A 23824-nucleotide genomic window follows, 5' to 3' on the forward strand; every position below is an offset into this window, starting at 1 on the left:
GAGCCTGGCTGAAGGGCAACCCACCAGCCTGTGGTGAGAAACATCTAAGTTTGTAAGGGCACTGACAGTGTTAAGATCAGCTTAGAATGCGTTTTGATTTTATTTCATTTGACCAAATCTGACTTGTTGCACTTTGACTTATAATCACTTAAAATCTATTTTTTTGTAGTTAGTAACTTTGTTTATTAGAATCATAGAATACCAGGGTTGGAAGGGACCTCAGGAGGCCATCTAATCCAACCCCCTGCTCAAAGCAGGACTAATCCCCAGACATATTTTTACCCCAGTTCCCTAAATGGAACCCTCAAGGATTGAACTCACAACCCTGGGTTTAGCAAGCCAATGCTCAAACCACTGAGCTATCCCTCCCCCCGTACGACCTATACTCTACCCGAAGCAATGCATTTGATCTGATGCATGTCAGAGACTCCCTTGGGGATAACAAACCTGGTATATATCAATTTATATGTTAAATTGATGAACTCATATAAGCTTGCAGCATTCAGCGGGCATAAGTGGACGCTGCAAGACAGAGGTTCCCATGGTTGTATCTGGGACCGGAGATATTGGCTAGTGTCATTTGGTTGCACAATCCAAGCAATGGCTGGCTGAAAGTGCTCACTCATGTAGCTGGGAGCAGCTTACATGCTAGAGGCTGTGTGTGAACAGCCCGGGTGTGAGGGTTCTCACAGCAGAGCAGGGTAAGTCGGCTCCCAGAGTTGAGGATTGGAGTGACCTAGTAGATCACCAGTCCAGATAACACCAGGGGAACGTCACACTGACAAAAACCCTATTTCTCCACCAATCATTTTGTAATGTACGCCTCTACCCTGATATAACACAACCCGATATAACTCGAATTCTGATATAACACAGTAAAGCAGTGCTCTGGGGGGGTGGGACTGCACACTCTGGCGGATCAAAACAAGTTCGATATAGCATGGCTTCACCTATAACATAGTAAGATTTTCTGGCTCCTGAGGACAGCGTTATATCGAGCTAGAGGTGTACTTCAATTAATAATGATGGCAGCTCAGATCTGTCAAGCCCATTCAGCTATTTCTTATCTACATACGGGCAGGGCCGGCTCTAGCCATTTCGCCGCCCCAAGCACGGCAGCACGCTGCAGAGGGCACTCTGCCGCTTGCTGGTCCTGCGGCTCCAGTGGACCTCCCGCAGGCATTTCTGCGGACAGTCAGCTGGTCCTGCGGCTCTGGTGGACCTGCCACAGGCATGCCTGCGGCAGGTCCACCGGAGCCGCCTGCCGCCCTCCGGGCAACCGGCAGAGCGCCCCCCGCGGCATGCCGCCCCAAGCACGCGCTTGGCGCACTGGGGCCTGGAGCCGGCCCTGCATACGGGCAGGGCAATGCTACCTTCACCCACATCTCCTTCTATAACGGCAGGGCATTCTCTCACCCCTGCTGTCATCATTCCCTCCCAGGTAGCAGGGCAGTCTCCTAGAGTTTTGCTTTCTAAGTAAAGAATCTCATGGAATCCTCCCAGGATGGAAAATCTGCATCTCACTGAATGGAACAGGTGCCACCATACAGAAGAATGGTCTGCTCCACCCTACGAGGATCTCCCCAGATAGGGCCTCTGAGATTTTGGAAAAGCTTTCTCTGCAGAGGCAATCTGTCCCACCATCATATCCGCTGTTCTGTGAACAGTGAGATTGAAGGAGAAAAAGCATTAGCGTGCAAGGTTCTGAGTGTTAGTGGAGACAGTAGTGTGAAGTAATGATCTCAGGGAGATGTTTCTCTAGCCTGGAGCACTTACTGATGAGTCACTAAGCCTCCTATTAACATTTTATTCCGTTCCACACCTGGGATCTTCCAAACAGGACAGTGAGTCTCCTTATCAGCTCTGTGCAGTCTGACACCCTTCGAGGACAGGCATTCCTTCACCGAGGCAATTGCATCTAGGTTAGGAGCCAGTTCTCATGAGATAACTGTGCACTGAGGGCCCAAAGATCAGGACTCTGATAAATGAACAAGTCTCCGAGAGTCTAAAGTGTCATGCACTACAGGGTCGGGGAATGGCAGCTGCAGTGTGAGAAACACCACCCTGTCCCTATGCACCAGCAACACATTGGTGAACCTGACACATTAACAGAGCAGTAAGTTGCCATAGGGCAAGAGGACACTACTACTAACTCCCAATCACTAGTGGGAAGCCTTGATGAATTACCAAGCTATCTTGTGACAGATATCTGAGCTATCATATATACTTGCACTTGTATCTTGTCCAGTCAATAAATTCTACAAGTTCAAATCAGTTTTTTTGTTTATAGTGCAAACTGTGGAGTGAACAGTGTAGGAGGCTCAGCACCACACAAGCCCTTGCTTCATTCATTAACGACCTAGTATAGCGTACTGTGCCTCATGCACTACTATATGGTGTGCAATAAATGAGGTAGGACTTCACAGGAGCCTTTGCCTCATTTATGCTACATCTAAACAGCTGACTTTCATGATCTCTGTCTGGCATGCAAATAAAAGGAAAAAGTAGTGTAAGATGTTATATACAGTCTGGTTGATAGAAGCACCTGTGCTGTTCTCAAATACAATATACGAAGGGTCAGCAGAATTAGCATGAGACACTCTGGCACAGCAATTTCCTTACACCTGAATGCTTAATAGGGCAATTCGAACATTTTCTCAAGGTAGTTTATGTGGATCTTTGGCAGCTGAAGACACACCTAACTCTGTACAGAACAAAGTCCTTACCCTGCGGAGCTGCCAGTCTTGTAAAGTTTGACATCTTCATTTTGCATTTCATTTTAGTAGAAGGATTTGTTTCTAGAAATGGTTCTGGGGAGGAGTCAATTTTATGTAACACTCCTTCCACTGGGAGGAGGAGTTCCTGGGTTAAGAGAACAGTAGATGAGAGGTAACAAAGCCCTTTGCCTTTTAGCCAGTCTAGAATGACTGTGAAATAGTTTTTTTCTTTTCTTTTTTTTTTAGTTGAAATTTTCCTAGACTATTTGGACCTATCTCCCATCATCTCCCCCCATAGAACCCTGAGGTTCTTCTGGCAACAGCAAGGGTTCAGTGCCCACTTTCTGTTAGAAAAACTGTATCAGGTACATTGAATAGATCGGTGGTGTTGTGAGCTGGTAGTTAACGCTATTGAATAGATCGTAATTTCAGCCTCACAGAAGAGTGGGACTTGCAGTGAAGAGAGAGCCAGAGCACTACTGAAACATCCCTCTTGCGTTGGGGCCCTCTGCCCCCCCCCCCCACATACAAAGATTGGCTAGTGCGGTTCTGGGATGAGAGACAGCCCCCCCCCCCAAACAAGCTCTGATTAATATGGGGAGTAGGGATAGCGGGGTGTATGGAGCCCATCTCCTTCTCCCTCCCAGGCTGAGCAGTGAGTGGGAGGAACATGGGGTGCTGAACACTCTCCCCTGCACACACAGCCCTGGGTGAGAGGGCAGTTCAGCAGTGACTTGGGAGTTTAATCTCTGGTTTTGTTCAAGCTTAGCAGTCTCCCTTTCAGTGCAGGAACACTGATAATGAGCACAAATAGCAAAGAAAATTAGTAAATCTCTATAGTCTAACTATGGTCTCCTATTTCTGGTTGAAGTGTTTCCAGTGAGACCACTGGGCGAGGTGGCTTTTGGGTAGCTCTAAAGAGCTGCAGCTCCTCAGAGGTAATTAGGGCAGAAGTGGCAGGAGAGAAAGAAAGGCTGGGAGTTCTCTCGCCCCTGTGATCTTTGCAGCAGCATGAACCTGTCTGAATCAGAACTGAGGCTGAGGATGGAATAATGAGGCTCCCAGCAGTAAGTGTCAGTTCAGAAACAAGCATTTGACCCTCCATAAGAAGAGGAAAAGGGTAGAAAAATTAGGGAGACCAAGGCCATAACTGTCTGGCTCTAAGACAGACAAAGCAGCAGGCACAATGCAGACCTCATCAGAGCAGGGCAGGCAAAAGATGCAGGTAGGTTTTTATTATCTGAGGTAACACATAGTAGCGCTGCTCGGATAAGCAAGTGTAGTGATGAGTGTGCTGTCTAGTATGGGGGCAGTTGTGTTTGACAGGCAATGAAGCAAATAATGGAAGCTGAGGAAACCCTGGTGATCCAAAAAACTTCCTTACACACAGAAACACAGTCATCCACAGCACTGACAATGTCTGTGCATGTTCAAGCTGTGCAAAACAAGCATACTGCTCCTAGCTCCCACAGAGCTCTGCAGCAGCTGTTCACAGCCAGTTACTCCAGGCCTGCAGAGCCAACAGGATCCACCTCAGGGCCCACAGAATACCGACCCCTTCCCAGTCAATCACTTCAGGGCCCATCTATACACAAAATTTGGAAGAGCAGAGCAAGGGTTCAATCATTTTGCTTCAGAGACAGAAGTGCTTGAATGAAGGGGCAGACAGATACAGAGCATGTGTTCTCAAGCCACCCCCCCACAGCACAGAGATAGCCCTGGTAATGGAATACAGCCCACATGTCTCCAGTATTTGGGGGTCTGTTAAACAGTCGGAGATAAACTTTTTCAACTCAAGTCTCACTGCTACTGGCAGACGAACCCACACCTGCAGGGTGACACCCACAAATTTTCAGTCTAAAACACTTGTCATCCACATATGGGAAATGACCAAGGCATGCACGATAGCTTCCCACTCCAAGAAGGGAGAGGAAAATCAGGGAGGAGAAATCATGGTGAGGAGACAGGCAGAAAAGCCACATGAGAAAGAAAAGCGCAAGAGAGCATTAGAGAGAGAGAGATTTACAAAAGATGAAGTATTGGAAAAGCAGGAATGAAGAAAAGGGACACTGATGAAGCCAGCGAGGGCCAGTAGAGCGGAGGGGATGGGCTCACAGGGGCTGCCTCAAACAAAGTTTGCTTTACTTATGATTGCATGCTGGTTTCACTGCTAAAAAAAATGACCCAAAACTGCCCTGGCTTTGGATAAAGAAGGGACATTCTTCAAGCCCCTCTAGACCAGTTTTGTTTTCCTTTAAAAGAACCAGTAGGAATATTACTGAATCCTTATGCCAGAGCTACAATCAGAGCAGTACAGGATCACTCACACTCAGCTTGGAGAGAATCACAAAGGGTCCCCTCAAAACTACGCTTAACAGAAGTGGTTTGCTCATAGGTGTCCAACCCCACTTGACACCTGCGCTAATGGGGTAACCTAAGTCACGCCCCACATACATGCACACACAGAGATTAAAGGCCTTCCTCTGCTGGGCTGGTGGCCAAGGTATGTCAGACAGATCAGGTAAACAATGCAATCCAAACAGAAGGACAAGTGCTCTCCCTTTCCCCCACTTGCCATGAGGAGCTGAGCTGCACTGCAGGTACTGGAGCGTGAGCCACAGCTCTTGCATTCAGTGACAGCAGGCACCAGCACTCCCCAAACACATCAATTTTTCGGCAGGTTTTCACAAAGGTGGATTGTGCTTACACGTGTTTGCAATTACCAGCTTCAGCGGTGGGGCTGGCAGGGCATTTATCACAGTGGTGTGGGCAATGAAATGGGAGTGACCTGAAATATTCACGCTCAGGGACTGAGTTTGTCCCACTTTGGGAAAGTGATATTAGCATCCCAGCCACAACCCCCACTTTATCTTGAGGAGGGAAGAGTACACAGAACCCTAAAATCCAAAGGGCCTTCCCTCTCCACTTTCCTGGTGTTCCATTGCTCAGACAGAGAGCAACAGGGACTAAGTAGAACACAAAACATCCCAGGAAAATTTGAATCCAAAGTTGAAGAGATTTGTGAGCAACATGGTTCAGAATACACAGGCACCAGCCTCCAAAGGGTTTTATTAAGAAACTGTCTCTCTTCAGGTTTTGAACTACTGTCCATCGTTGTAGTATATAGAAGAGATGAGCAACAGCAAAGTCTCTAGTGGACTTCTTGGAGTCTCTGGCTTCCCTCACCTTCCAGGTAACAGGAAAGACTTTGCTTAAGGTAGGTATTTTTTCTATTTAAGGATGGGTGGTTGATTCTGCAAGTGTCTCTGTTATGGTGGCAAAAAAACAAACAGTTCAATTTCTGCATTTAACAACACCTCAAATAGCTTCTGTTTACAGGGGCTTAGTGCTATGAATGCTGTGCTACACTGCAAGAGGATTCTATGGTACCAGGTTCCTGTATGGAGCAGACCATTGCTGGTAATGGACTTCAGGAACAGCTCCAAAGTGGTAGTGAAACCTGCACAGCATATAGACCCCGATCTGCAGGGGAACAGACATTCAGAAGGCTGTATTCTGCAGTTACCTGCGGTAAACAGAGTCCTCCTACCAACTGCTGACATGGAAGTATGCCCAGGACTGAAAAGCACAATCCTAACATAAGCTCCTGAACACCTCCTAGCTTCAGTAATTTCACCTCAGCCAGTATACATTAACCTCCTCCCTGTCAGAACCTTTCAGTGAATTTTGTATCCATTTTATTTGCAAAGAAAAAACCCATTCTTTTTTTTTGGGAGCGGGGCAAAGGAGTACCCTGGGATCAGTGTTAATAGTCCTGCCAAGGCATCTAGCAAGTGCTTCCTGTTTGCATATCGTCTGTGTTCATATGCTGTCGCAACAATTGCTGTTAGGACAGAGCACAGCTACAAACCGTCTCCTCAGAACAGAGGCAAATTTCCTGTAATAGATAGGAATTGGAGTTCCTGGAAGAGGGAGAGCAAGGAAACATCACTCAACACCCTTAGCCAGGAGTTGTCTCTCCCACACAATGGCTTCCTGGCTCAACACCACCTCTTCTATCACACTGCGCAGCTCCAAGGAATTCTGACATCCCAGCACAAAATGACTAGAGCTCAAAGGGAGGAGTGAGGCTGACCCCAGGACACTGCTGCCCTCAGCATTCCATTTGTGTTTCAGTTCATTTTGGAATCAGTTGAGAAGGCAACTGATTTATCGTGAGCAACCTCACAGTTCAACCTTGTGAAATTTTCACAGGCTGGGAGTCTCTGAGGAGAAGAACCTGCCTTAGTACAGACAGAGGAGAGTGCCTTGCCTTCCATTTGCTTTTAACTCCATAAATATTAAACAGTTTTGAAAGATATTTTGCATAGAGCACTCAGTGAGATGGGGAAGAGAGCCTCAGCATTCACCTGTTAGAGCAGGAGAAAGGAAAGGAGAGATGCCAGACACTGGGATGAGTGGACAGCCAGTTAATGCACACTAAACACTCTACAAACCTCTTTGCAAACTTTCAAAGGGGGAGCCCCTTCCATTCACCCTATTCTGTGTGCACCGTATTTCTCTTAGTATGGGCTGCCAACCAAAGTGGGGAAGTTGCAGAAATGAAGCATGGGATTAGAAAAGTTGATAGGAAAGTCCACTGGGGCCTAGAACCCAAGCTCTGATAAGGCAGCCTAAGAATGTTCAGCACACTGCCACCTCTTTGATTTACAGTGACAGGCACATCAGGAATGGATGGCAAGTGTCAGTGGGCACAAACATGCTGGTTGGCCAACTAAGCTATCGCTCTTCCTGCCAAACCACTCACTTCCCTGAGACAGAGATTAAAAGCAAGACCCCCAATATTTAAATAATTGAACTGTCATCAGCTGTCTGACTGACTAATTGAAATAAAAATCAGGGAAAGCTGGAGTCACTGAAGCACGGGAAAAAAAGAGAGAAAAGGGGAAAGAGGAAGGGAAAAGACATTCTGCTGACAATCTCATTTCAAGTCTCATTTCACATAGAAAGGAGAGATTCTTCTTTACCCTCTGAGTAAAAATGATTAAACTTTGAAAGAAAAGTGTGGCAGCTGAAAGGAAGGAGCGGAGTTAAATATTTCACTGGCAAGTGCAGGATGGGGGGAGGGGGGGCAGAGGAGGGAAATGGCCAGGTGCACTTTGTACCTTTCAGAGAGCAGGGCACAGCGTAATGCCAAACCCATTAAACAGAACTAAGTGCAGCTCTGTAGTTTTAATTGAAAGCCAGTTAAAAATTAAAGAGCACCCTGCTCATATTAAAGTGGAGTCTACCTGTGGAGTAGTGTGTGAGGTTCCTCTTCGGGGAGCTTTAAAGCCTTATAGAGATGTTGCAGCCTTCACAGCATTCATTCAGCACAGTTAGAAAAGTGGGGAGTAGTAACTCTTTCATGCACAATTTACTCAAGCTCCCACCTCAGCCATTTAGTTTCCACTCCCCAGAGGACAAATTCCCAACTTCACAAGTAGGAATTGGGAGATGCAGAGTACGGACTGCCACTCAGAGTGAGCACTTCCACAAGACAGCAGAAATCCTTGAGACAGGGACACTAGACCACCCCTTTTCACCACTACAGTCCCCTGCTAAGTAACCCAACCATCTTCAGATAGTGCCCACCCTAGTGAGAAAGGTAGCTACCCTTCCCCAGTCACTACCCTGGGGCCTCATTCAGGCTTTCCATCAGCACTGTACAACCTGTCTTTTACTGTTACCACTGCACAATACAGCACTAGCTGTGCCAACACTGCCCAGATTCAACAGCTGATCACCCTTCACTCTTCCTGAAATGAGAGATGCCTGGGAGTTGCCCTGATTCCAGCTGTTCAGCATGAAGAGCATAGTGAGGCTCTCATGGGCACCATCCACTGGTGCTTAAAAACAGCACTTTAAGCCTCTGATTTACAGTGGATCCTTTGTACAGAGGATCACCAAATTTGGCCAAACACGGGAAAATTTAACAGAAGCTACAGAGCTGCACTGAATTTGCATTAGAGAGCATACTGCACGTGGCCTCATCTTCCATAGAGAAAGAGAATCAGGCAGCAATGGCCACACTCCTGGATCAAGAGTGTATGGTGGAAGTGTGATCTGAGCTCTGTATGGTGGCAGCAGAAGCAGGGTACAGCAAAGAGCTCCACAGGCTGAACCTGGCTCCATGGGCTGCACTTTAGCCATCCCATCTTGGGTTCCCCTGCATGCTGGACCATTTGACTGCATAGCAGAGCCTAGGTTATGACCTCAGCACAGATATTTGCTTGTCAAGACTGACCTATGCACTGCTTTTGAGGCAGTGGGCTCCCAACCTTCCCTAAACTAGCAGTCAGACTCTGACTTAAAACACTAGAGATACCAGGGGGATAGCTCAGTGGTTTGAGCATTGGCCTGCTAAATCCAGGGTTGAGAGTTCAATCCTTGAGGGGGCCATTTAGGGATTTGGGGCAAAAGTCTGCCTGGGGATTGGCCCTGCTTTGAGCAGGGGGGTTGGATTAGATGACCTCCTGAGGTCCCTTCCAACCCTGATATTCTATGATTCTATAAACTGTTTCCTGATCTGACAAGCCCTGAATGCTAGAAACAGAGGAACTGAGAAGTCTCATTATGACAACTACTTAGGAGGGGATGGAGTGTCCCTGCTGATTTCAGATCATTTCTAAAAGAGTCTCTGAGGCCACTAGTGAAATAAGGTCAGACCCTTTCAACAGAAGAGTCCAGGAATCCTTCCTAAAAGGCATGGGGGGGGGGGGCGTTCCTGTACAAGAGAGCAGCTCAGTAAGGGGGCAAGGGTGGTTAGGAGGTACAACGGGAAAGAGTGTTTGCCATTGCGAGTACAGAATCTGCTAGCCTGCCACCTAAATGCCTGCAGTCATCAGACAAAACCCATGTGAGAATGAGGCTGGAACCCACAGGGGTGGCAGTGAGAGTTTGGGAAAATGGACTAATAGAGATCCCACAAGCACAGCTGGGGAAAATTCATACAACAACCAAACCCTCCTCCCTCTGCTCAGAATGCACTCTGTGGTAATCATAACAATGAGAGTGCAGCCTGTTGGCCAGCACAAGGCTAATATTAAGCCATTCAACTGCAGAGAAAGCAGAAAGAACCAGTATCACCCAGGGCAACGCAATGCTTTGACGGACAATCATCTGGGGGAGGGAGAAGATCAAGGAAAGCATGATACAGCACTGATGGACTCCAGCAGTCCACTGCCACCCTCCCATACCAAGTATTGCTGCCCCTTCCTCTGACAGAAACAATATGCAATCCTGGGAGGATTATCTGCCTGTTTCCTAGGTGGGACATATCCTGGACATGTGGCATTAGAAGAGCATCACTGACAGGAAAGAGTGGCCCTTCCCTGCCCTATTAACTGGGTACCTCTTAGGGAAGGGATAGGAGCTCCCTCATCACCTCATTCAAGGCAGTTACTCCAAACCTGTGCAAGATTTTCATCCATTTGGGACCACGACTGCCCAGATGCCTTTGCAAGAGCAGCTGTGAAAGTTGTGCTCTGCTCAAGCAGCTGCTTACGGAGGAACGAAGGGGGAACATCTGAGAGTGGCATGCCAGCAGTAGGCAGCATCCTGAGTCTGTCCAGGTCTCCTGTGAGCAGCCAGCGAGGTTGGACAGGGTTTCATTGCAGCACTAAGGGTACTTTTCTGTTATGCAAATGTGTGAGTCACTTCCTGAAAGCTGACAGAGGCACCTAGCGGCCTGTCAAGCTTTTTACTGAAACAAATTAAAGTGCAGCCTGGCACCATCAGATCAGATCAAGAGGAAAAATTATACTGTCTATAAATATGCTAATTCTGCTGGGGCAGGGGAGAGGGACAGAGGATTTGAAGCTGTGCTTATTAGCTTCACGAATCAGGGGTTGAGATGAACATCTAAATAAAACAAAGAAGCAGAGAGGAGATGAGGCAGCCAATTTATCAGCCAAGTTGCAATCTCAATCGGCAACATGACAAACTCTTCCATCCATTGTACCCCATCCAGGCAGGGGCCCTGCACTACAGACAAAGGTAGGGGAAAAGCTTCATCCCACACTTCAGAGGGGGATCTGGCACCCCAACTACAGACAGGAAGCCCAAAGAGGAAGAGGAAGAAGAGTAAAATTTCACCATTACAGACAAGGAACTCATGTCACTGGTAAGGGGCTGTGTGTGTGAGTGAGTTAAGCTTCACCCCACAAGACAGACAAGGTGTTACACGGAGGGGAGAGCAAAGGCCCAGAACAAACAAGGAGCCTAAGTTCAGGGTAAAACTTCAGAGAGGACACAGTTGGAAAACACCTGGAGTTAGGCGAGTGCTGCATCAGTTCAAGAAGGAACTCATGGTGGAGAAACCCTGTAACTACATAATAACGGTAACATCACTATTACACTAGACAGAAAATGGGGGATGTGGGGGCTTGGGGGAAGCAAAATCTGTGCATCCTGTTCTCAACTCCTTTAAAAGGACGAGAGGGGAGGGAAAAGGAGCCTGTGGCTCACGGAGGAGCCCGACACACACCTGGGTAAGAGTATTTAAGCTGTATTTGATAAGTAAATCAAACGCTTAGGAACCACCACTAATACTATTGCAGTAAAAAGGGAAAGGCCTGCTAATGGGAGGAAACCACTTCCAGCATCCTCTTTCTGAGGTTTCCCCAGGCTAGTCACTTCATCCTAAGGATCTTGTTCATTGAGCAGTAATCACTCCCTCCCCTCAGCAGAATTACTTTTCAGATGGTAGAGTCTCCCCAAAGCAGTCTCAAACAGGTTGATGCTACTCACCCTTGGAGGCTGCAGGTAGCGGCCCGATGAATCCACAGAACAGGAAGCAGGGCGAGGAGAGGAGAGGGGAAAAGAAAGTTAGATCAAGTCGATGATACCACATACTAGAATGAACTTCTCCTACCTCAAATGTTCCCATTCCAGCACAGTGCTCAGGCGCCAAAGAAAAGGATCACAAAATCACCATGAAAAGACTGGTCTATCAAGGCATTCAACTGCCAACTGAGAAGTCCTTGCCTAACTTCTCTCCCACTACACGGCAGATAGCCTCTTGGCAGCTAAGTCCTGTGTACTCCTTCTGAATAAAGTTCAGTGTTCCCCTTATGCATTCCCAGATCCCTCCCACTCTTCAGTGCTGATTGAAGAAGCTGGAGTGACACCGCGCACAGCACTTACTCTTAGTCTGGGCAGAGAAAGTGAACGTTAGCTTGGCAAAGAGTTCATCATTCTCAAATCGATCTTCTTTCACCTTGGTCCAGAAACAGTCCTGGGAGAGCTCCTCTGCCACAATCTGTAGGGTAGACAAAGCATGATGCACGGTCAAAATTTGTGCGTACACATACACAGCTTACAGGAGATCTCATCCCATCTCCCTGTTTGTTCCTTTAACATCTTTCAGATCCTCCTCTCTTACTCTTTGCAGATGCCCCACAGACCTCTGTCCTTGGCCCCCTCCTCTTCTCCCTGTACACATTCTCTCAGGGTGATCTTTTTGCTCAGTTTCAACTACTGTCTTAGAACCAATGACTCACACATCAACTTGTCCCCCATATCTGCTTCGCTCCTTCCAGCCCCTTAACTCAGTCTGTGTCCATCTCCCCTCAGATGTCTTACCATCAAACTTAAATAAAACAGGGCTAAATATGAACACCTCAATTTTCCTCCAAAACCCTCGCTAGTCTTTCTAGCTTTACTGTTGACAGTACAGTCATCCTGTTACAGAGGCCCATATTCTGTGGGTCATCTTTGACAGCTTCCCTGCCTTAACTCACACATCTAGGTTGTGTCCAGATTTTGCCAGGTCTTTCTCCATAACCCCTCTAAGATCCAGCATTTCCTTTCTAGCCCATAGCTAAAATGCTTATTCTGGTCACCACCATCTTCTGTCCTGGCAATTGCAATCTCCTTCTCTCCAGTCCCTCTGAAACCCACATTTCACCTCTCCAGCCCACACAAAATGTAGCTGTTGAGATCATCTTCCGTACAAGTCATTCTTCCCATGTCTCTCCCCTACACACTCTGAACCCTTCTACTGCCCCTCTCTTTTCCACCAAATAAAATTCAGGCTTCTTAATCTCACCCTCAAAGACCTCCCCCTTTCTCCCCTTGCTGGAGGGCTCTTTTCTCTTTACACTTCTACCACGATATAATGCAGTCCAATATGACGCAAATTTGGATACAGCACAGTAAAGCAGCGCTCCAGGGGACGGGGCTGCTTTACCTCATTATATTCGAGTTCATGTTACGCAAGCAGTTCCTCTGCGCTCGCCCATTACTTGCTGTAGCCCTCCCAGGGACCTCCTGGCCCCAGCTCTCCTCCGCTCCGCCTCCTTCCAAGAGCACGATGCAGCTCTGCTTCTCCTCCCTTCCAGGCTTGCTGCGCCAATCAGCTGTTTGGCGTGGCTGGGAGGGAGGAGAAGTAGAGCTGCAGCACGCTCATGGGAGGAGGTCGAGGCGAGCTGGGGCAGGGGGGCCACCGCAAGTAAGGGGGAGAGGCAGAGGAACTGTGCCCTGCCCCAGGTCACCTCCACTCCTCCTCCTCCCACGAGCATGCTGCTCAGCTCCACATCTCCTCCCTCTGAGGCTTGTCATGCCAAACAGCTGATTGGCACGGCAAGCCTGGGAGGGCTGGGAGAAGCAGAGCGGCAGCGGCGCACTCAGGGAGGAGGCAGAGGCAGAGCGGAGGTGAGCTGAAGCAGGGGGCGGTTCCTCTCCCTACCGCAATATAACACGGTCTCACCTATAACAGTGAGATTTTTTGGCTCTCAAGGATTGTGTTATATTGGGTTAGAGGTGTATTACACTGCTTCCCACAACAATGCCAGCCTTGTATCCTCTTTTACAACAAAAGCATCTTCCATGCTACTCTTCCCCTGAACTGACCCCTCAGAGCCTCTACATTCTCATTCAAATAACTTCTCAAGAGCTACTTCTACCATGTCCTCTGTACAAGTTAAATAACTAATATTACACTGAGACGCCTGTAGGGATAGTTTAAAGTTCATATTTGGACTGTATGTTTTATCCCTCTCCACCACTCATCTTAAGCTACTTGACTTCTTGTATTGTAAGCTCTTAAGGTCAGAGACTGTGTCCCTATGGAAGTGAGACAGCATCTGGAACTGTAAGGGCACTATCAAAATACAAGCAGTGGATATAATTACCACTACACCCACCATCACCAACAGAATGCCTGTTCCTACTAGTAATTCTGCTTGTTTTATCAGCACCAGCACATTAGACTGTAAAGCTGAAAAAGGACAACCCCAGTAACACTTCCGCATTGTTGATGAGGAGCAAACAGGTTAAACATTTGTTAATGTTTGACCTCCACACAGCTCTGCTAATGCTCCACAATCCTGGTCTGTAGCACACCAGGATATCCCAGACCTTGGATTGCACACAGCTCTGCCAATTCACCTATATCCTGATCTGCAGAAGACTTGTTCCTAGTCCAGTTCTGAGTCCTCATACTGCTTTGCCAATTCCAATTTTGGGCCTATCCTGAGCAGACAAGGCGAGTTGGGCTCAACTGCACATCAATTTTGTGATACATACATACGACCACTGAGACCATCAAACTTGGCTACAGTTCTGGCTGAAAAGGATTTGAATGCAGATCCTCCAAAGTGGAAGGCTAGTATATTAACCCACTGAGCTATTACATGCAATGTCTCTGTGCTAATAAACCAAATAAGCATGCAACAGGAAAGAGGAGGCCAGCCTCCTTGTTATGCTCACAGGCTCTCTGGTGCCAGCATGACCGGGCTGTGCACACTTGCTGCCTGCTTGTGGTAGACGTCTGCAGAGCAACAATTCTTCTCACACACACATTTACTATCTTTGTTCTGGTTCAAAAACAAACAAAAAAAAACAAACAACCACAAACCAAACACCTGGGAGAAAATTTAATTTAAATGACAAAGCAGCCTGTGCTTTCTAGAGCAGAGTAATTATCTACTGCTTGCATATTTTAGAAGGATGGTGATTATTAAATTGGTTGTTACCATGGTGCTGCCTTCAAAACACTTCCTTCAAGGCAGAGGACCGAAAACATTCAATAAACAATACAAGTGAAATTAAATGAAATTAAACACCACAGAGTCCATTAATCAGCAGCTGCAGGCTAAAGAGGAAACAGAGTGCTCTTTGGCATCACAATTCCAGCACGAGGACAGTGCTACATTACAGGGGAGGCCTGACCCCCAAAGAAGCTCTTGCTCTTCATTAGCCACCAGACACCCCTGTTCCTCAGGTGGTTTCCTCTTCCCTCCTCTCCCCACATGCACCACAAAGGATGCCTGATAAAGTCACACATTTCTAAAGGATGGAGGGAATATGGAGTGAGCGACAGCACCTGGCATAGGAAGGCGCTGGAAAACAGTTAGCAGGTCTCACCTTAGACCAGTTAGGTCTCCGCAGCTGCACCTCTGGCTTATATTGTTTCTTTGGAGCCAATCCATAGGGGAGAGCTGGAGCTGCAGGGGCTCCCCAGCCCCCGAACCCAGGGGGCAGAGGAGGAGGGCCACCCATTCCTGGAGGAGGCGGTGGGATCCCAGGACCTCCAGGGAGCAGAGGGGGAGGAGGCGGGATCGCAGTCGCTCCAGGGAGCGGCAGGGGAGGTGGCGGCGGCGGGATCGCAGTCGCTCCAGGGAGTGGCGGGGGAGGCGGCGGCGATGGGATCATAGTCGCTCCAGGGAGCGGCGGGGGAGGCGGCGGCAGCGGGATCATAGTCGCTCCAGGGAGCGGCGGGGGAGGCGGAGGCAGCGGGATCGTAGTCGCTCCAGGGAGCGGCGGGGGAGGCGGCGGCAGCGGGATCATAGTCGCTCCAGGGAGCGGCGGGGGAGGCGGTGGGGGCAGGATCGCAGTAGCTCCAGGGAGCGGCGGGGGAGGCGGCGGGGGCAGGATCGCCGCTGGAGGCAAAGCAGATGCAGCTTTAGAAGAGATAGCAGCAATTTCCATCTTAGTATCTTCAAGCTCCTTTGACAACTTAGTGATCTGAAGAAAGAAAAGCAAAACAAGCAAAATTAGCAGAGTATCCAATTCCCAGCCCTGTAAGGCAGCCAGGAGACCATATCTAGAACAATATCATACTTGTGGACTAGTAATTTTTTAAGGTTCTACTCTCTTCATCACTAGTCATTAGCATGAGAATTACTGGTACCCTGCTGAATGCTGTTACCTATGTGTTTTCTCCATATACTGTGCCATTGAGGGAGTGGATGCAAGTCCTCCTACAACCAGATGGATGCAGGAAAATGTAAATCTCATGTGATACCACTGTCCTCTAAGCAGGTTGCACTGCAGTAGTGAGCAGAATCGAGTCAGCCAACAGTGCAAGTTACAGTAAATAACAAATAAAAACGAATAGTAGAAACAAGCCTCAGAGAGACTGTCCTCAGTGCTGTTATAATAATCGGGGTGAAGCAGGCCTACTCCAGTTGTGAGCTCAATTGCTGGAAAGTGGGTGAAAGTTGATAAAACATTACAATAACCTATTAATAATGCTAATAGAGTAACATACAAAAAGGAGACAAAGTCTGGATTAGTTTTAATATGGAGGGCTATGAAAGGATGCAAGGACTGTGTTGACATCATGAACTATAAACAAGAATGGAATCAGAAATTAATAGACCAAAATCGGTATTTTAGAAATTAGGTCTACTTAGTGGACAAGAGTCCTGAGAACCTCAATAAAAAAGCCATATTTCCCCAACCTTTTCCAACCTCTTCTCTCCTTTTTATCACTGTCTGCTGAGAAAGTAAACACTATTGATGACAACAATTAACTCAAAATTCAGTGACAGAACTAAGCCTTTCTTTTCCATTAAGGAGGATTATTAGCCTCTCTCTGAAAAAGGGACTTTTGCTAAGTTTGGATTAAGTTTGGTTTGCATAACTACCCTAGTTAAATTTAAATGCTTTATGTTTTGTTTTTGATTCTTTTTCTCTTGGGTATCCCAATCAAAAATCATCCAAACCTTGGCATGAAGTTTCTAACATGTCTGAGATGGGACTGGGCAAACTGAGGTCTCTTCCCTCAAAACCCTAAACTGAACCATGCATAACTGTTCAGTGTTTTACAGTGACAGAGTTGTGTTAACACCTTTGACTCTTTGGGCCCTCTTATTTCATCAAAATTAACATAGCAGTTAATTTTCAACCCAAGAGGAAGCAGGGCATGAACTCAAGGTTGGTGGAAGGAGATTTAGCATGGCAGAGAGGGACCTGAAGAAAACTAATTAACCCATAAAAATAACCTTTGCTAATGCTCGTGTGTGTCAGGCCAGATGGGAAAACAAGAAGGATGCTCTGGGTCTCAGGATTAGGACACTGGACTGGAACTCAGGAAATGCATGCTCTAGTCCAAGCTCTGTCACCAACAATGGGCAATTTAATGCTGTGACACTAAGCACCCCTATATTCACACCCTACACACTATTGTAATAATCTTTGTACAAAATAGGTCTTGGAAGATATCCGCTGAAAACTAATAACTCATTGATCATTAATAGTCTTGTGTGATGTACCCATGCAATGGGCATTAAGAGTTCTAAATATGTGCTGTAATTATAAATAATGTGTAAACCAGGTGTATTGGGGAAGTTGTTAATCAGTTCTATTCTAAACGAAGAAATGTGTGTTTACCTCAATTTACATATAAGCAATAAACAGACTCAACAAGCTAACAAGGGATGGAGGCAAACCTCACACTAACAAGTGGGGAGAAGATAGCATGGAGTCTACACTCACCAGGAGAGAAGCAGCTTGGTCTCCTTTACTTTTCAGAAGGATTCATTTCAAAGATTTAGTTGTATATAAAGGGGGGGAGAGGCTGAAGCTCAAGTGATAAGCAACTAAATCAACTAATTGTACACAATATTACTGTATTAAAAAAGTGTATAGAGTGAGGTTTTTTTCTCAAAGCTAATGACACACTGATTAATATTGTGAAATTATGTATTAATACCATATAAAGAATTATGGATACTCCTTAATATTAGGCGGTACAGTCTGCCCAGACAGGAGGGAATGTCACAGCTATCTACTTTTCTCCTATGTAAATTCAGCATGGTGGAATCAGAAACAATGGAAGCCCCATTTCATAGACTCATAGGACTGGAAAGGACCTTAAGAGGTCATCTAATCCAGTCCCCTGCACTCATGGCAGGAGGAAGTACTATCTAGACCAGGGGTAGGCAACCTATGGCACACTTGCCGAAGGCAGCACGCGAGCTGATTTCCAATGGCACTCACACTGCCCGGGTCCTGGCCACCGGTCGGTGGGGCTCTGTATTTTAATTTAATTATAAATGAAGCTTGTTAAACATTTTAAAAATCTTATTTACTTTACACACAACAATAGATTAGTTATATATTATAGACTTATAGAAAGAGACCTTCTAAAAATGTTAAAATGTATTACTGGCATGTGAAACCTTAAATCAGAGTGAATAAAATGAAGACTCGGCACACCACTTCTGAAAGGTTGCTGACCCCTGATCTAGACCATCCCTGAAAAAAGTGTTTGTCTAACCTCCTATTAAAAATATTCAATGATGGAGATTCCACAACCTCCCTGCACAATTTATTCCAGGGTGCTTAACCACCCTGACAGTTAGGAAGTTTTTCATAATGTCCAACCTAAACCTCCCTTGCTGCAGTTTAAGACCACTGCTTCTTGTCCTATCCTCATCAGTTAAGAGCAACAATTTTTCTCCCTCCTCCTTTTAACAATCTTTTATGTACTTGAAAACTTATGTCGCCTCTGAGTCTTCTCTTTTCCAGACTAAACAAACCCAATTCTTTAAATCTTTCCTCATAAGTCATGTTTTCTAGACCTTTAATTATTTTTGTTGTTCTTCGCTGGATTTTCTCCAATTTGCCCATATCTTTCCTTAAACGTGGTGCCCAGAACCGGACACAATACTTCAGCTGAGGCCTAATCAGCGCGGAGTAGAGCGGAAGAATTACTTCTCGTGTCTTGTTTACAGTACTCCTGCTAATGCATCCCAGAATGATGTTTGCTTTTTTTGCAATGGTGTTACACTGTTGACTCATAGTTAGTTTGTAGTCCACTATGATCTCGGATCCTTTCCACAGTACTCCTTCCTAGGCAATCATTTCCCATTTACACAGCAATCATACAGGGAGATGGGAAGCGCACAAGAAGAGAAGAACAGCATGAGGTCATCCTGCCTGTGATGCTATATTGAATATACGTATGATATTGTTGATACATTATAAAATTGCAAGGAATCTGTCCAGCTAGGCCATGTGAGGTGTCTGTGAAAAATGTTAAGATTTACTAAGTATGATAATCTTGTTTATACGTTTGTGTCACTTTTGTATTGTGAGTTATAGATATGTAGGGAACATCTATATTTCAAAACTTGTGCTGTTTCTGGGTGACACCCCCAGACAGACTAGCATCAGCACTGCCTAGCCTGTTCGATAGTCCAACAAAGGTCATCGCTGTACAACGAACTCATTGAAAAGCCAGGGACTACACCTTATGATTCAGCAAGGCATGCTGGGGCATGCCTATGGACAAAACTCTAAGGCTTTCCATGCCCATGTGCTGTGAAGCTCGTATTTGGGACAAAGGAAGTACCAGTCATGTGGAAAAAGCAAATGAAAGGCAGCCGCATCATCTCCATTTTGTCTTCATTCCTGCTTCTCACCTCTGGAGTAACTTTTCTACAAACAAAGCTCTGAACAAGGACCGAATGACCCATCCGAGCTGTGGATGTATTCCAGAAGTACTTTCAAGCCAGCAACTCACCAATACTCCTAGGATTGTCAATCCTCCAGGATTGTCCTGGAGTCTCCAGAAATTTAAAGATTAATCTTTAATTAAAGATTATGTCACGTTTTAAAACCTCCAGGAATATATCCATCCACAACTGGCAAGCCTCCATACTTCTAAGAACCTGATATATGGACTTTGAAGTCTCTGTATGTATCTGAGTGCTTTATCATTTAACAACTCTCTTCTTGTTCTTTTTCCTTTATAATAAACCTTTAGTTGTAGACACTACAGGATTGGCTAGCAGTGTGGTATTTTGGCTAAGATCCAAACAATACTGCCCTGGTAACATGGCTGCCCCTTTGGGGTCAGAAGAACATTTTGTATATGTGAGCAGAGTTTTTTAAATAACTTCTCATTGTACTGGACCTAGGTTTTGATTGGGAGTCAGAGAACTAGAATGCAATAAATGGGGCTGTGTGATTTCTTTTGTAGTTTCTTGATAACCAGTGTGGGAATCAGACGTCCAGTTTTTGACTGGTTGGTGAATTTAACTTCAGTGGTAACCATCAGTTTGGGGAGGATCTGTTCTCCCTTTTGCAGCCTGCCCTGACCTTGGCATTTCCAGTGAGGCCTGCCCCAGGCATCCTCCAGGCCACACTGGCTCTTGAAACAAGTTAACTGGACTTTTAAGCAAGGACAAAAGCTATCTTTGGCATTCATCACTAGACATACACAAGAGGCCAGAGCTTTTACAAGCTGAGAAAGATGGGTCCTTCAACCAAAACATGGGGGAGGGGGGTTAAGTCAAGTCTCTGGAGCTGAAATATAGGTGATAAACATGCTTACATAAGAATATAAGAATGGCCGTACTGGGTCAGACCAAAGGTCTATCTAGCCCAGTATCCGTCTACCGGCAGTGATCCATGCAAGGTGCCCCAGAGGGAGTGAACCTAACAGGCAATGATCAAGTGATCTCTCTCTTGCCATCCATCTTCATTCTCTGACAAACAGAGGCTAGGGACACCATTCCTTACCCATCCTGGCTAACTGGCATTTATGGACTTCACCACCATGAATTTATCCAGGTCTCTCTTAAACGCTGTTATAGTCCTAGCCTTCACAACCTCCTCAGGTAAAGAGTTCCACAAGTTGACTGTGAACTGTGTGAAGAAGAACTTCCTTTTATTTGTTTTAAACCTGCTGCCTATTAATTTCACTTGGTGACCCCTAGTTCTTGTATTATGGGAATAAGTAAATAACTTTTCCTTATTCACTTTCTCCACATCACTCATGATTTTATGTACCTCTACCATATCCCCTCTTAGTCTCCTCTTTTCCAAGCTGAAAAGTCCTAGCCTCATGCTCTTTCCTCATATGGGACCCATTCCAAACCCCTAATCATTTTAGCTGCCCTTTTCTGAACCTTTTCTAGTGCCAGTATATCTTTTTGAGGTGAGGAGACCACATCTGTACACAGTATTCGAGATGTGGGCGTACCATAAGGGCAATAACATATTCTCAGTCTTATTCTCTATCCCCTTTTTAATGATTCCTAACATCCTGTTTGCTTTTTTGACCGCCTCTGCACACTGCGTAGACATCTTCAGAGAACTATCCATGATGACTCCAAGATCTTTTTCCTGACTTGCTGTAGCTAAATTAGCCCCCATCATATTGTATGCACCGTTGGGGTTATTTTTTCCAATGTGTATTACTTTACATTTATCCACATATCCAGATCTTTCACCTAAGACAAGAGAAGCTGGCACTTTGTACTTTTGTAAAAGGTCCTGACTGAAGGAAAATCAGCCATGGCTAGGAAGAAGAATGAGAGAAACCATCTTGAACCAAGCCTGTATCTTGCTAGATTAAATTTTAGACTTTTAGATGCGTGTTTTCACTTTTATTTGCCTTTAATCCTTTCTAACTTTATTCATTTTATTTAGCATCACTTAACCTATGTCCTATTGTTAATAAAGTTGTTTTATTTTCCTATAAAACAACTCACTGCAGTGCTTAAAGGGAAGGGTGCAGTGGTCCCAGTTAAGTTCATAAGCTGTGATGTGTTTTTGTCTCTTTAAGAGGAATAAACAAATCATATTATTTCTCTGAACTGTCCAGGAGATGGCGGGACATTGCAGGGCACACGGTTTTGGGGAAATTCAGAACTGGAAGTGTGTTGGGGTCACTCTGCTGGTTGCAATCAAGACTGGTAGAAGCCAGAGTGGGGCTGCAGACAGATTGCTGGGGCCAGAGCTGCTGACCCAGGGCTGTCTAGCACACAGACAATCAGGGTGTGACTTGCACACTGGTAGGCTGGTTGTGAGAGCCCAGGTTGGCAGCTACAACAGCAAAGCATTGTAAGGCACCAAGGTTACAGGTGATAACCTCCCACTGGTCTGGACTGTACACTAATTGTGACACCCTGTGACAAAATAACCACTTAATCATTTTGGTCCTCAGTTCCCTATTCCTATCTGTAATATGAGGATGTGACCCACTGTACCTCAAAGTAGCACTCTGGAACCCCCACATTCACCACTGTTATATAATTATGATACAGTCTGTACAAAGCATGCCTTATGAGGTATCATTTTAAAAGTCTTGATCTGCTGAACCTTAATATCCTGTTGAATTGTATGTACTACCATTGTATGTGAAATTATGAAGTATTGTTATATGTGTCACTGAAATATGTTGAGAGGTTGGGAGACAACCACAGCTGGCCTTTCAACAATGACAAAGGGGCAATCATCATGGGCCAGACAGGCATTAATGGCCCATCAAGAAGAATCCACTCTCACAGGAGCTCCTTAGGGGGCACATACACAATGAGGGCTGCCTGACCCCACAGTCACAGCCCTGCCGCCACGCGCACAGCGCTCTGGGGGCTGGGGCTACGCGCTCCCGCGGGGCAGTGTTTGGCTCCATGGAGAGCTAAAGACACTCCCTGCTCTTCCAGCGCCCTGCTGTTGTGCGCACATTGCTCTGAGGGAAGGGGCTGGGCGGGGCTGGGCTGTGCGCATGGCAGTGACAGGGCTCCAGATGAGCGGGCAGCCTCATAGTAAGGGGGCCGGGGGTGGTGGTTGGGTAAGGGGTGGGGGGCAGTCAAGGGACAGGGAGCAGGGTGGGTTGGATGGGGGGGTGGCTAGGGGCGAGAGTCTCTGGAGGGGGCGGTTGGATGGGGCATGGGAGTCCCAGGGTCTGGTTGAGGGGGGAGAGGGGATAGGGGCAGGGCAGTCAGGGGACAGGGAGCAAGGAGGGTCCTGGGGGAGCAGTTAGGGTAGAGGGGGTGGTCAGAGGACAAGGAGCTGGGGGGGCTGGATGAGTCGGGAGTTCTGGGGGGACTGTCAGGAGGCAGGGATGTGGAGAGGGATTGGGGCAGGCAGCGAGCGGGGGGGAGTTGTATGGGTCCAGAGTTCTGGGGGTCCTGTCAGGGGGCGGTTAGATAGGCATGGGAGTCCAGGGGGTTCTGTCTGGGTGCGGGGGTGTGGATAAGGGTCGGGGCAGTCAGGGAACAAGGGGCAGGGAGGCTTAGCTAGAGGGTGGGGTCCCAGGAGGGGGTAGTCGGGACAAGGAGTGGTGGGGGGTTGAGGGTTCTGGGGAGGGCAGTCACCCAGTCCTCTGCCCTGGGCCCTGCATCCCCACACATCCCCCAGGCCCCTGCCCTGAACCACCCAGCCCTCTGTTGACTCCTTCACCCCCCTATGACCCCAGCCCTGACTCTGGCACCCCCACACATACCCAGCCCCCCTACCTTGACACCTGCACCCCCTCACATGCCCCCAGCCCTCTGCCCTGACTCTTGCACCCTCCACATCCCCAGCCTCCCCATCCCATGCACCCCGCACATCCCCACCCCCACCCTGAGCACCAAACGGGAGTCACATTCCCACCTGCACCTCTCATACCAAATGGAAGCTGCCCAGGTAAGTGCCCCACACCCAAACCTCCTGCCCCAACCCTGAGCCCCCTCCTTCATTCTAGCTCCTGGCCAGATCCTTCACTCAGTGCACTCCTACCCTCAGCTCATTGCACAGAGAGGAAGAGAATGGGCCAGAACCAGGGAGAAGGTAGGTACCACCCACTGTATGTGGGCAGGGCCGGGACCCCAGACCGGCAGCGAGCTGAGCGGGTCCAGCAGCTGGGATCCCGGCTGGCAGGAGCCAGAGGATGGAAACCCTGAGCGGCAGTGGACTGAACTGCTCAGCCCACAGCCAGTCTGAGGTCCCTGCTGCCGGCCCCGCACAGCCCGCTGCCAGTCTGGGGTTCTGGCTACCAGACCCTTCCTAGCTGGAGTCCCGGTCGCAGGCCCCACTCAGCCCACTGCCGGCCTAGGTGAATAGAACCCCAGACCAGCAGTAGGCTGAGCAGGCCGGTGGCG

The 23824-nt window shown here is 47.3% G+C and overlaps 1 protein-coding gene across 4 annotated transcripts in view; it reads right to left on the reverse strand.

Moving 5' to 3' along the window:
* Positions 1 to 23824, reverse strand: part of DIAPH1 (diaphanous related formin 1) — a 176158-nt gene that overhangs the window by 60399 nt on the left and 91935 nt on the right. For 3 of the 4 annotated variants that reach the window (XM_030571951.1, XM_030571953.1, XM_030571952.1), the window contains 3 exons: positions 15087 to 15686; positions 11865 to 11979; positions 11469 to 11477 (listed from right to left, as the gene is read on the reverse strand). In XM_030571951.1, the coding sequence (XP_030427811.1) occupies positions 11469 to 11477; positions 11865 to 11979; positions 15087 to 15686 (724 nt within the window). The remainder of the gene's footprint in view (positions 1 to 11468; positions 11478 to 11864; positions 11980 to 15086; positions 15687 to 23824) is intronic. The other variant, XM_030571954.1, reaches the window with a different exon arrangement.

The sequence above is a fragment of the Gopherus evgoodei genome, chromosome 8 (genome assembly GCF_007399415.2).
Source record: "Gopherus evgoodei ecotype Sinaloan lineage chromosome 8, rGopEvg1_v1.p, whole genome shotgun sequence".
NCBI classification, from domain to species: Eukaryota; Metazoa; Chordata; order Testudines; family Testudinidae; genus Gopherus; species Gopherus evgoodei.